General features: G+C 59.7%; 1 protein-coding gene across 5 annotated transcripts in view; it reads left to right on the top strand.

The window, feature by feature from the left end:
• CABIN1 (calcineurin binding protein 1) overlaps window positions 1-13,331 on the top strand; it is a 98,563-nt gene that overhangs the window by 39,580 nt on the left and 45,652 nt on the right. For all 5 annotated transcript variants that reach the window (XR_003005753.1, XR_003005754.1, XM_024763761.1 and 2 more), the window contains exons 25-27: window positions 36-187; window positions 1,672-1,850; window positions 12,376-12,558. Coding sequence is in view for 3 of the 5 variants with exons in the window: in XM_024763761.1 (XP_024619529.1) it covers window positions 36-187; window positions 1,672-1,850; window positions 12,376-12,558 (514 nt within the window). In the remaining 2 variants the exon portion in view is untranslated. The remainder of the gene's footprint in view (window positions 1-35; window positions 188-1,671; window positions 1,851-12,375; window positions 12,559-13,331) is intronic.

Below are 13,331 nucleotides of genomic sequence, written 5' to 3' on the forward strand. Positions count from 1 at the left end.
TGGGAGGGCTGCTCACACCCGCGTCCTTGTCCCAGGTGTACTTCCGGCTCCACGCATCCATCCTGAAGCTCCTGGGGAGGCCCGACTCTGGGGTCAGTGCAGAGGTACTGGTCAGCTTCATGAAGGAGGCTGCAGAAGGGCCCTTTGCCAGGGGCGAGGAGAAGAACGCGCCCAAAGCCTCAGAAAAGTGAGTAGCACATGCTCCCGGCGGTTGGGTGGCGGCTGGGCGGTGGGCATTGGGGTGGGGAGGGATCTGCTGAGTCTCCCAGAGCCTGCAGAGTCAGGTCTGGTCCGAGGCTCCCAGTGGCTGGGCCGAGGCCCTTCTGTTGAACCTGAGAAAGAGAGGCTGCTTGTGCGTGCCCATCACTTCCTCGTCCTTGGACGGTCCCTGGAGGAGCTGACTCCCCCTCCCGGCACAGCTCTGCCTGTGTGGATGCTGCACGTGGCAGCCTCCTACCCTGGCACCCTCTGCCAGGGCCTCTCCCTGGGGTGGGGCCCTCTGAGAGCTGCTGCCCCTTCTCCCAAGAGGCCAGGAGGGTGTGAGAGGCAGGGGCTCCTCTCGCGGCACCAGAGAGCTCATGGCGCTGGGGCCCTGATGGGGTTCCCTTGGCAGGCCTGGGCCAGACCCCCGGGCCTCCCCTTGATTGTGGGTCACCCCGGCATCCGCGTCCTGGAGCTCTGGCTCAGCTTGCCTCATCCCTGGGCCCTTGCCTGGCTGGGCACCGTGCAGGCTCTGCCCAGTGCTAGAGAGACCTGCACCCAGGGCCTGTCAGCTATGGGACAGGTGGGCACATGTGCGGCAGGTCACCAGGTGGACACGGTGTGCCCAGAGACTGTAGTCATACAGGGCCCCCAAGGCACAGTGATATGGCCTTTTTGTGATTGTAACTTTTTTTAAACTTAAAACTTATACACATAATACACAAATACATACTAGTTATAGAAAATTCTGGTAATGTGTAAATGTATGGACTAAAACGTGACAAGTCCTTTCTCACCCCCAGAGTTAGCATCTGCTCACGGTTGAGTTTCCCAAACCATGTTCTGTGCATTTGCACACACTTCCACGTAAACGTCCAGTTATAGGGGTTCTTTTATTTTATAAAATCAAGCTCCTGGAGGTGTTGCAGAGTTTGCTTTTTCCCAGCAGCGAGTCTGGGACCCACTCTGTAGATGGTGCCCACTTGTCTGGGTGTGTGTTATTGCAGAGCACAGGTGCGCCCTGCTCTCTATAGCCATTTCCTTGCACGTTTCAGGTGTTTTTAACTTTTCTCTCAACATTGTTGTAGCATATACCCTTGTACACGTGTGAGTGTACAGTAAATCCAGATGTTTGGCCACACACTGATCGGGATGAATTGTGTCAGGCCGTGGGTGTCACACGAAGGGCGCTGACACGGCCTGGAGGGGCGCTGGGCGGGTGCTTCTAAGGAGGGGTCTCCTGGGCGTGAGATGTGAGCTGCCGGCAAGCGCAGCTGTGAGGGGTGGGCAGCTCCCGGCTGGGCCCTTGGGCCCACCCCTTCAGCCCCTGGATGCCAGAGGGGGTGGGTGTCACCAGAGGCGCTGGGAACAGGGGCCCCTGCCCTGGGAAGGGCACCATCCAGGCTGGCACATGCCCCATTTCAGTGGGCCGCAGGGTTCTGACCTGCGCCCCGACCCTCTGGTCCACAGGGAGAAGGCCTGCCTGGTGGACGAGGACTCCCACTCTTCAGCTGGGACACTGCCGGGCCCCGGAGCCTCCCTCCCTTCCTCCTCTGGCCCAGGTCTGACATCCCCACCTTACACAGCCACTCCGATTGACCACGATTACGTCAAATGTAAAAAACCCCACCAGCAGGCGACGCCGGACGGTACAGTCCCTGTTCTCCCTCCTGCCAGCCCAGGGCGGCACACCAATCACGGGGGCGGGTGCTTCGGGTGATGAGCCGCTTTGTTGTGGTGAGGGGGGTGCCGGGTCTGGGGTGACACGGGCAATGTTGCGGCTGTTCATTAACCTCATGGACTCACGGTGATCCTGTGCTCCCCAGACATGCTCAGGGTCACCACCTGCCCCCGCCCACCTGGGGGCCTTTGCGAGCCTGCATTTCCTACCTGTGAGCTGGGGACGTGAAAGGGCGGTTGGGAGGCCGCTGGTGTCTGCAGGCAGCCCCGAGTGGCCCCCACGTTATTACAGCACGTCCTTCTGATGATTGGGGAGGGCCGTGACTCTGAGTCTGTCACCCTCGGAATCCAGACGGGTTGGTGGTGGGGTCAGCTGGCTCCCCACGTGGGACGGGCAGGTGGTGGTCGGTCACCTACATCCTTACTAACACCGGAGGCTTGCATGCCGGCCTCGCAGCTCAGTCTCTTCATGTTCCCCTCACCTGCACGGCACCGGGCCAACTAGTGGGCCTTGGGGGCCACTAAGTGGAACCCTGGGGGCAGTGACAGTGCTGAAGGCCACCCAGGCCCTCTCTCCCACGTCGCTCAGCTCGGCAGGACCCAGTGCACAGCCCCTGGAGAGCAGGGCTTGGGAGCAGGGCCAGGGCAGAGCTGGTGGAGGGGGGGCAAGGTGGCAAACTAGACTCCTCGGGGTGTGGTTTGTGACCCAAGAGGAGAGGATGCTGGCGGTGTCCCCTCCAGGGTTCAGGGTGGCCTGTGGTGTGTGTGGAGGGGCTGTGGTCTGAGCGCGTGCAGGTCTGAGCGTGTGCTGTGTGTCTATCACCTCCCTGCCCACCCCAGAGCAGGGAGCATGGACCCGGGAGCTGGCTGGCCTGATCTTCCCGCTGTGATACCGCAGACATTCCTGAAACAGGGACCTTCCAGGTCTCACTCACCTCAAGTTAAACCCTGTTCTCTCCTTTTACTCTTGAGAATATTGAGAAAACACTGGAAATAAGTCCTTGCTTGGGAATTCCATTCTGCCAGGTACGTCCTGGAGGAATTAGCACCAGGCCAGTCTCAGGAGGGAGGAATGCCTCTCAGGGTGTCCCAGGCTGGCACACCTGTGTGTGTGTGGAGCCGTGGGGAGCAGAGCACTGGGGACAGGTGCCGGTGTAACATGTCCTGGGCACCTGGTTCTGCAAGCTTGTAGGGGGAGCCACACAAATACGCTCAGATATCATTTCAGTGGTTGTACGTTTTTGAATGTTTGTAAAAACTTTTTATGCAAAGTGATTCTTGTTAATGACATGGAGCCTCTGAGATCCCATGGCTCGCTGTGGCCAGCCCCAGCTGGTTGTGCCTGGAAGCCCTGCGCTGGCCAGGCCTATCTACAGTGCTGTTAGAACTCTCAGCCCTCACCTCAGAGAGAAAGCGGCATCCACAGCACGAGAATGTTTGGGGCCCTGAGCTAGCCGTGGTCTTGGAACGTTGGAACCCTGCTGGCTGCCGGGCAAGGCCCCGGCTAGGGCAGAAGCAGCAGGCTGCTGATGCCGGGGGACGTGCTGGAGCCTCCAGGGTCTGTCTGCACCAGCCACCTCAGCTCCTACCTCCCATGACCAGCCTGGGGTCTCCTGATATGGGAGATCGGGGGCCAGCGTGGAGCCCCTGCCTGGCGAGGAGGATGGCGCATGCCCCCAGCCCTGGTGCAGATGAGAGGGCAGAGGCTGGGGCCCTGCTCGAGGTCGGACGGGGCGGCCAGGGCAGAACCACCTTGCCCCTCCACCAGCTCTGCCCTCGGCAAGGATTTCACTTCTCTGAGCCACAGCTTCCGCACCCGTGGGACGGGGGTGACGTTCTCCTCGTGGGTGTTAAGCGAGGGTGCCTGCGGGTCACAGCCGCCTCCTAGACGCAGGCACCCCTGTCGTCGGAGCTGGCAGGGGCCCCGGACGCCACTGCTCAGCCGGGGGAGCTCAGGTGTGGGGTCAGTCACCCTGACTTTGTGCCCTGACCCTCCAGCTGTGGCACAGCCTCAGAAGAGGGGCAGGTGGCGTCCTCTGAAGTCGGCCCCCGAGGGGCCCTGGTCCCCTGCACCACAGGGTCCATCAGGCTAACTTGCCGCCCGCTGGATGGGCAGCCAAGTGCCAGGCCCTCCCTGGGGTGTGGTGAGGAGACCCAGCCTCAGGGCCGCACTGCACTTGAGGACGCCTCTGCTTCACTACCAGGAGCCAGCTGGGCTCAGTTCTGACCTGGAGAGAGATTGAGGAGAGATTTAGGAAGATGGCTGCGGCCTATGTAGGGAGCTTGACAGTTATTCATTGTCTTAGTAATTACTTAGCATAGAAGGCCCCGGGGTGCTCTCTGAACCAGCCCCACCTGCACGCTTGAGGCCCCCACACCAGGGTGGGGAGCTTCCTGCAGCCCGTCTGCGGCCCTGGGGAGAAGTCCTTGGAACTGGCCCTCGGGCGGCTGGAGGCGCCCACGGCTGACCTGAGGGGCCCTGGTTGGGCTGAGAGGGATGGAGACAGAGACAGAGCAGGACCTCCGCTCCCAGCAGCTCTGCCTGCCTCACCTCTCCCTTCCATCCGTCTTGGGATTCGCCCGCAGCGCTGAAATCTTCCACGTTGGAGCATGTTGGGACCTTCAGGGGGCTTTCAGAGATCACCGCTCACACAGGCTCGACCACAGTGTGATGAGGTTCCCAAACAAGCTCTGTGCTCCTCCCCACATGCGATGTGCAGTGTGCGCGTGTGTGCATATATGTGCGTGTGTGTGCATGGGCGCCCCACCACGAAGCCGTGTGTACTCAATCCGCGTGGGGCTCCAGGCTGGGTCCTGGGAGTGGTAGCGGGTACCCATCCTCACGGTCACCCGGCGGGCTTGGCCATGTGTCCTGTCCCCCATGAGGGAGTGAGCTGAGGGCAGGAGGCTGTGGGGCTAGTTGGGGTAGAGCCAAGGGCACCTGGGGTCTCAGTGTCCTCCCCACCCCGCCCTGGGCCAGTGAGGAGGCCACACTGGGGAGGTCCCCACAGCCTGGAAGGCACTGGATCTGTGTGTCTCCCTATTGGAAGTTCCCTGGTGGCAGGGCCCAGGGAGCGGGACCCTTATAGAACAGCCTGGGCCCTGGCTTGGACTGGCCAGGACCCTCACTGTCTGGCTGTTGTGCTCCACATCACTTTGGAATGTCGGAGCCAGACCCGGAGGGGGGCCTCAGGGTGGGGCTCTCCAGCCTGCCCAAGGCCCCGCCCGTCCTGCGGCCCTGTGCCAGGTACATGGCACAGCCCTGGGCTCTGCCCTGCTGCGGGTGCTTGGTACAGGAGCAGGTGTGAATCCGTGAACAGCGGAGGGTCCCATAGAGACCTGTCCTGGTCTCTTGGTGGGTGGGAAGCCTTCCTGAGGGGGAAGCTTAGCCAAGATCTGAGGGGTGTGTTGGAGGTCACTGTCGGGGAGGGGAGGGCAAGCCGGGGTCAGGCAAGCGGGAGCCACAGGGGCTGGGGTGGGTGCAGGGTGCCTGTGTGGCCCCCTTTACAGCGTGAACCATGGCTGCCCTGAGCCCCAGGGGTAGGTGTGGGCCGTGTGGGTCTTTGGGGCAGCCCAGCGTGCCTGTGTCAAGCTCCCTCATGACCATCCATCCTCGCCTGCCATGCCGTCATCGTCACCGTCTGTGTCATGTCCCATCTGTGCTCGTCCTCGCCCACTCGCCCACGCTGCCTCCACCAATATTGCCCGTGCTGCCCCTAACCCTGACCACTGTTCTCCAGGCTGTCCTCTGCTTGTGCTGTCACAGCTCGCTTCAGGGACCGAGCTGACCGCATGCTGACCCTCAGTCCGGCTCCCTGCTTCCCGGTGGCCGGGAGCACCCCTGTATTGCTGTCCTGTGGTTTGGAGAGTGTGTGTTTGATGTGCTTGGCTTCTGCCCCGGCCCATCATCCCGGTTCTGGCCAGATGCACATGCAGCAGTGACCGCCCCGCACTGCCCGCCCGCCCGCCTGTCCTGCAGGCAGCTCAGTCTGTGTTTCTGTTGCTTTATTCTTTCTTGCTTAAAAGGGTAGTAAAGGCAACAGACTATAAGATACAAGGTGTTCTTTACGAGGACAAGGGTGTAAAAATGCTCACCGTGCGCTCTGCAGCCGTGGTGTCCTCGGCCTGGCCGAGGGGACGAGCCTACGCTGGGCTTGTCCTGCACATAGACCTTCTCCTCATGGAGCCCAGGTGGTCCTGCGAGTCCCCACAAGGTGGGACTGGTGTCGGGCCAAGGAGGGAGACTGGCAGAGGGCAGAGCCCATCACCTTCTCTGTCCTTTTCTCCCTCATTCTCACCTTTTAAAAACGTCTTTGGGCTGTAGCTGGTCATGGCATCTGTTAGCGTCTGCTGTGTGCTGGGCCTGGGAGAGGGCGCCGTGGGGAGAGCTGAGATGAGATCTCAGTTGGGTCTGTGTCCCTGGGGCAGTGCTTGGTGTCGTGAGGGAGTGCCATGAGCTGGCTCTGGGGTTTGGTGGATCGGGGGGACTTCCTGGAGGAGGTGGGCCTCCAGAGAGAGCTGCAGGGCCATTTCGGGTGAGGGGCCATGGGAGCAAAGACACGGAGGTTGGAGAGTCCTGTGGCATTTGGACACTGAGGTGACCGGGTGGGTGGAAGAGAGACCTTGAGGGAGCAAGCTTGGGAAGCAGCAGGGCCCGAAGGCCACAGGGGAGTGGCATGGTTGCGGTGTCTCCCTCTCTCTCTGGCTCTGAGAAAGGCAGGTTCCCAGTCATCGTCTGTTGGAAGAGCCTTCCTGGGAACCCCTCCAGGTAGCTGTAGGGTGCTGCTCTCACCTGACCTGCTCTGCCTCCCCTGGTATCAGGGTCAAGAGGCAGCTGCCCACCTACCTGCCTTTAGGAAAACAGGGCTGCCCGAGGCCTCCCTGGTCAGTGCCTTGCCGGCTCGGGGAGCAGGGTGGTGCATGGTGAGGGCTCAGGGCAAGGGGCACACCGTGAGGCCAGGTCTTCTCCCCATTCTTTTTATTTATTTATTTGTTTGTTTATTTATTTATTTAGCTGCACTGGGTCTTCATTGCTGTGCGCGGGCTTTCTCTAGTTGTAGCGAGCGGGGGCTACTCTTCGTGGCAGTGTGTGGGCTTCTAATTGCAGTGGCTTCTCTTGTTGCGGAGCACGGGCTCTAGGTGCACGGGCTTCAGTAGTTGTGGCATGTGGGCTCAGTAGTTGTGGCACAGGATCTTAGTTGCTCCATGCCATGTGGGATCTTCCCGGAGCAGGGCTTGAACCCGTGTCCCTTGCATTGGCAGGCGGATTCTTAACCACTGCACCACCAGGGAAGTCCCCTCCCCATTCTTTAAAATTTTTTTTTAATTTTCTTTTTAATTTAATTTTGGCCGTGTTGGGTCTTTGTTGCTACGTGTGGGCTTTCTCTAGTTGTAGCGAGCGGGGGCTACTCTTCGTGGCAGTGTGTGGGCTTCTAATTGCAGTGGCTTCTCTTGTTGCGGAGCACGGGCTCTAGGCTCTCAGGCCTCAATAGTTGCAGCACATGGGTTCCGTAGTTGCAGCACGCGGGCCCTAGGGCGCACGGGCTTCAGCAGTTGTGGCTCACGGGCTCAGTTGCTCCGTGGCGTGTGGGAGCTTTCCGGAGCAGGGCTTGAGCCCATGTCCCCTGCATTGGCAGGCGGATTCTTAACCACTGCGCCACCAGGGAAGTCCCTTCTCCCCACTCTGAGCATTGAGGGCCTGGCTCCACTGCTACCTCTCTGGGGGTGGGTGGGGTGGGTTTCTGGTGTCTCTTCTCTTGGAGGTCTGTCCAGTCTCCTTGGCCTGCAGGAGGGCACCCATCCCACACCCCAGCCCTACTCCCGGTGGACAAGTCCCTTCCTGGCGGTCATCAGGGCCCGACTGGGGCAGGTTTTGCCCGGTTGAAAGATTTCTCAAAATATTGATTCCACCCAAGTTTGCAGCTCTTAGAAACCAGTTGTTTTCTGGTCGGCAGAAAATTGGTGATGTTTTCAGGGCTCAGCAGCCAGAGTTGCTGCAGTTTTGATCACACCAGCATGCATCTTTTTCCTTGAGCTTTCATATAGCTGAACTAATGGACTAGCTGGCTGTGGCCGTTTCTAGCCTTCCTGCCAGAGCAAATGGAGAAAACACAGCAGGGAACGTGTGTCTTGTAACCAAAGAGCTCTTTCAGGCTGGCCTGCAAATCCTGAGAATGTTCAAGGGATGTCAACTGAGTCAAACCCACATAAAGAAAGCTCCGTTGGGACAGGGGCTTGTGTCACCAGGCCGGGCCCCTTTCCCTCTGCGCCCCCAGCTCTGTTCACTTGCCCTGGCTGTGGGTCCCCCGGAGGTGGTGGTGGGGGTGCCCGGGCTGAGAAAGCAGGTCGACAGATGCACGTCTCTCTTAGGTTCAGAGGAAGGGCTGCGGCGGCCCAGGGGAGTGGAAGTGAACCTCTTGGGTGATTAACAGTAAGAGTGACATATTTATAACCCTGCCTCACGTATGTATTAGTGTGAGCAGGTTCTGTGTGGACAGGTTCTAAAAAAGCGCCCTGGAAGGAGTGTAGGGCTGCCTGTGTAGCCGGCCCTCCACCCCGGTGCCAGCTCTCTTTCCTGCCGGCCTCTAGGCAGCCCACTAAGGAAGTCGGGAGCTTGGGCGGTGGGTGGTCCCCAGGGTCCACCCACCTGTGTGCCTTTCCTGGGAAGGCCCTCCCGCCCAGCCCTGCGGGTCGCCGGCTCTTCAGCTGAGTCTGGCTCTGCCTTAGGACCAGGGGCCCGGAAAGCCCCAGTGCAGCCCCTCCACAGGCCCCCACGTGGGGCCTCACTTGCTTCTTAGTATTTAAAATCAGGATCATTTTCAGCAGTCTCGTGCCGACCCTCTCTGACACACAAGACCCGAGAGGATGGGAGATACTTGGCCCCGGGCCTCCTGAGTCCCCGTTGGTGTGTCTTTGCAGCGACACACTTATCCTCTGTTTCCCAGGCATGAGCCTCCCCCACCCTCTTGCTTCACAGACCCTTGCCTCCCCCAAGCTGCAGGGGGTGCTGCGTGATGTGGTGGCCCCTGGGGACTTCCCGGCCCTTTACATGTTCCTGCTGAACTCTGGCCTTCCTCAGGGCTCCGTGAGTGCCCGCGATCACCCTGGGAGGGACCACACGCGTCGTGCCAGCTGATGCTGCTCTCTGCCCTGTCAGGGTCAGCGTCCTAGGTTTTCACCCACGTGTCTGAGGGGTCAGGGAAGCGTGGTTGCAGCCCTATCCCCGCTGGCTCCCTGGCTGACACGTGTCCTGCTCTGTGGTGGCTGCAGGTGCAGTTTTAAAGGAGGCTCAGCTGAGGCTCCTCTACCTGTCATTCCCTGGGGAGCGGGTACCGCCATCCTGCCCACACCACCCTCCCTCACCCTTACCAGGCAGCGCTGCCAGGACATTAGTGCATTGGTAGGAAATATCCGGACGTTTGTTTAAGCTGATCCTTGGTTTTCATGATGATCACAACGGGTTCCACCAAATGAGCAGTTCCTTCAGGCCCAAAGCCCAACAACTTGTGAGTTCGTGGCCCATTAGCCTCATGCCGGCTCTCAGTCAGTCCTCCCGCTGTGCTGCCTCCTGGATGCCTGCCTGCTGCAGGCCGTGCTGCCCAGCCCTGCGGCGCCTGCGGCTGCTTGGGTGCTGACAGGGGAGCGCCCATCGGCTGATTGCCAGGACCACTTAACCACAAGCCTGAGTCCTTTGTCAGGGCCGGAGGTGGGGCTGAGGGCCCGGTGGGTTGGTGGGCGTCACTCCAGTGTGCCAGGAACCAAGCAGGCCCCTGTGGGAATCCTGTGTGTGCGTTGGGGGCAGTGGTGGTGGTGGTGGTGGAGGGGTGGGCAGTGACAAACGTGTTAAAGACCATGACACGGAGTCCTCGAGCAGCCCAAGTGGCAGCTCTGGGATTGGAGTGTGGGTCTGGGGCTCCCGGAGCCCAGAGGGTCGGCTTCCAGCCCTGGAGAAGCGATGCCTTCACACTGCCCATCACCCCCATTTGGGGCTTATGGAGCTTGGGGTCTGCCTTGCAGTCAGGGGAGAGCCCCTCGCCGAGCAGGTCCCTGCCGCCCCGAAGTGAGATGCTGATGCCCTGCACTTACTGGGCAGTGGACATGCAGAGGCAGCTATGGAGCTGCCTGAAAGGTCACTGTCCCCAAAGCCTGGTCATCAGTCCGACGTGGGTAGAGAGGTGGAGCCCCAGAGCTGCCGTTGGAAACACAGGCCTGATTCTTGGTGTCCTGTGTGCTGCCCGGCCCACCTGGGACAGTGCTGTCCGGTCAGTGTAAGGAGTGGTCAGCACCCTGTCGACAGGCCCTGTGTCCAGTGTGGCCTTTAGGACTAAACCCTTGTGTGTCACATCTGAGACATTAGAGATGAGATGGTCCGGGTTCTCTGAGGTCATACTGGTGATAGTTGAGCTGACATTTCGTGAACATTCACAGTGTATCAGGCACTTTAATCCTCATAACAGCCCCATGAAGTGGGCACATGTATTATGACAGTTCTACACGTCGGGAAACAAGTGTAAGGAAATTATGGCAACCGCCTAGGCTGTCCGACCCAGTAAGTGACAGAACAGGACCTGGACTCAGAGGCCAGGGTCTCCCAGAGTCCAGGCTCTCGACTTTGCCGGAACAGTTTCCCATTCTGTTGTGAGTTTGCCTGCTAAGCAGCTCCTGCTGTCCTCCTGGTGGCCCCAGGGCACTGCCTACTGGGCATCTAGGCTCTCCAGCAGCTGAGCAAGGGTTGAAAGCCAGACCCCAGAAGCCCCCATGGCACCAGCTCCCCTGAGATGATACGTGGCTGCAACTCAGATGTAGGGAAAGGGCCTTACTTATTCAAGGTCACATGACTAGTGAGCTTCACCTTCAAGTACACAAAGTTCAAGACAAAAACTAAGTGCTATTTTTTAATGGGTTGCCTTTTATCTCTACTGTTGGTTTATTTATAACTCTTTAAAAAATAATGTAGTGCCTGCATTAGGGTTAAGAAAATACATCTTCAGGTGGTCACAGTCTGCGCTTGGAGGACGCGATCCTGCTTCACGTGCAGCAGCGTGAACCTCCCTTCTCTCAGGCTGCTGCTCTGTTTCATTTCATTCTTACATGTGCTGCCAGTCCACGATGCGTGGCTGCTGGTTTCGCTTTCATCAGGAGTTAGTAATAGTTTAGAGAAGGTAAATACAAAAAAGAGAGGGGAGGGTCACCTCTGAGCCCAGTTCTGTTGATCTTTTTGTCTCTTGACAATGTTCTTTTCTGCTTTTGCGTGTGTGTGTGTCTTATACTTTTTATATTGAACTCAAGATAGCGTGTGTAGGACAGAAGAGGTTGAAATAACTGATATTCATGCCTGGAATGGGCTTCACTCTTAAGCTCCCAGGCATCAGGTGGGGAAGTGAGGCTGACGAGGTGGAAGCTGAGCAGGGTTGGGTCTTGCTGTTGCTGTGGTTCCCTTGGTGCACCCCACCCCCAGCCTCCAGTTCCCCCAGTGCTGCCTTGTGCTCAGGGTGGAGTGGTTTGCTGGAAGGTTTTCTCAGCATCTGTTTCCACCTTCTGCTTGCTTCAGGCCCTCTGTGTGCCCCTCAGGTGGGTCTCTCCATGTCCTCGCCCCTCTTCCTGTGGCAGAGTGCTTGGCTGTGAGTCTGTGCCTGCCAGCCCGGGCTTGGGGCTCGGCTGGTCCTCTGTTGTCTGGGTGCAGCCTCAGACCTGGCCAGCCGGGTCCCTGTGTCTTGGTGGGAGTGTTCAGGCCCTGGGCGATTCCCTGCAGGTGTTTCCTGTGGGTCTTCACCTGTGCCCTGGAGGCGACAGGGCTATCACCGGGCTTGCTGCCCCTCCCCTGTTGGCTTTGGCTTGCTCTGTCGGGGAGAAAGGTCCAGCCAGGGCTTCACACCCTTCCCACAGCAGCCTGCACCCTGGGAAGATGTCCCCCAATCTCTCCTGCCCCGCCCCCATCTTCCTCAGGAGCAGCTGGGAGGCCGTGGAGAGGAGCCCGGGGGCGCCCTCAACCTGGGGTCTGCAAGTCCCAGTGATCTACTGTCACTGCAGACCCCCCACACGTGGCCTTCAGAGACTGGGTAAAAGTGTTGGCTGAGTTCTTCCCCATCGCGGTTACGTGTGCCTGTTGCGGTAGGAATACTGCGCGGTGGTGTATAATCACTACTGTGCATCTCTTCCCAACTCTGCATTCAGATACATCCCGTTGGTATCTCGAAATTGGCCATGGTGGGAGTATTTACACCACAGAAATCAGTAAATGCTACAAACGAAGGCTTTCGCCTCCTGAGAGTCAATTGTCAAACACTTACCAGAACACCACTCTTGGGGGAAACTCCGGGAAATTGGTGCCTCTGGTGAGCGGCTCGGTGGCCTCCAGGACAGGCGGGCCAGGCAGTGTCAGAGTGGCTGTGCACGGGGCAGTGGCCAGGCCTCTGGCCGAGAGGCTCCGTGGGAGGCCCCTCTGTTCCCCAGGTGCCAGGGTTCACGCTGCCGCCTCTGTCCTTCTCTCCCCAGAGCGCAGCCAGGAGAGCACGGCCGTGGCGCTCTCGGACTCCAGCTCGACGCAGGACCTCTTCAATGAGCCTGCCATCTCCCTAGAGGGTTCCCAGAAGCCCTACACAGAGAAGAGGCCGCCCGCTCCCAGTTCCCAAGTAGGACCGCCCGGGAAAGACCTTCAGGGGGCCGCAGAGGAGAGAGGTACGGAGACCTGACTCAGCGTGTGGGCAGTACTGCTGGGGTGTCCTGGGAGCCTGGGCAGCGCTGGACAACGTGGGTCCTGGCCTCTGCCCTCACGCCTCTGCTGATGCCCGGGGACCTCGGTTGGCTGAGCCACTCACTTCCCTGGGCCCCGCTGTTTCCCATGTAGGATGGGAGTGATCCCCGGCCCACTCCTGGTTTGTGGGGTCAAACGTGGTGTCTCAGGCAGGTGCGCGCAAGTGCCTGGTATGCGGTGGGCGCCGGTGACACTGTTCTTGTTGTTAGGACCCCACTGTGGCCCCGTGTGGGAGATCCAAAAAGCCTTTGGGTACTATATGTCACAAATGTGCTTTCTTTTTAGCCTGAACCCTTCCTTTCTTGGGGCAGGCCCTGATCTGGCCCTGGAGTCTGCCTAGCTTCTGTGGGGCCCCCAGGCCCCACTGTGGAAGTCAGTGGGCAGAGCCCACTCCCGGGCTTGCTGGGAGGTTGCAGGCAGGCCGGCGGCCCTGGCACTGCGCTGAGGCCGTGGCTGGTCAGCCGGCCGTGGATTCTGAAAGCTTTCCCACTCTGGCCGGGCCGGGGCACACAGCCACTTGGTGGACAGTAGCAACAACAGCAGCCAGGCCTCCCAGCCTCCCCAGGCAAAAGCACTGGCTGTTCCCTTTTACTGGAGAAGAACCTGAGGTCCAGAGAGGGTCAGTCTGCACCCTTATCCACTACCCCACGCTGCCTCTCCGGTGGGCTGGAGGGGCGGGTGGGCTGGGGGTGCTGGG

The sequence above is a fragment of the Neophocaena asiaeorientalis genome, unplaced genomic scaffold (genome assembly GCF_003031525.2).
Source record: "Neophocaena asiaeorientalis asiaeorientalis breed wild unplaced genomic scaffold, Neophocaena_asiaeorientalis_V1.1 scaffold110, whole genome shotgun sequence".
NCBI lineage: Eukaryota > Metazoa > Chordata > Mammalia > Artiodactyla > Phocoenidae > Neophocaena > Neophocaena asiaeorientalis.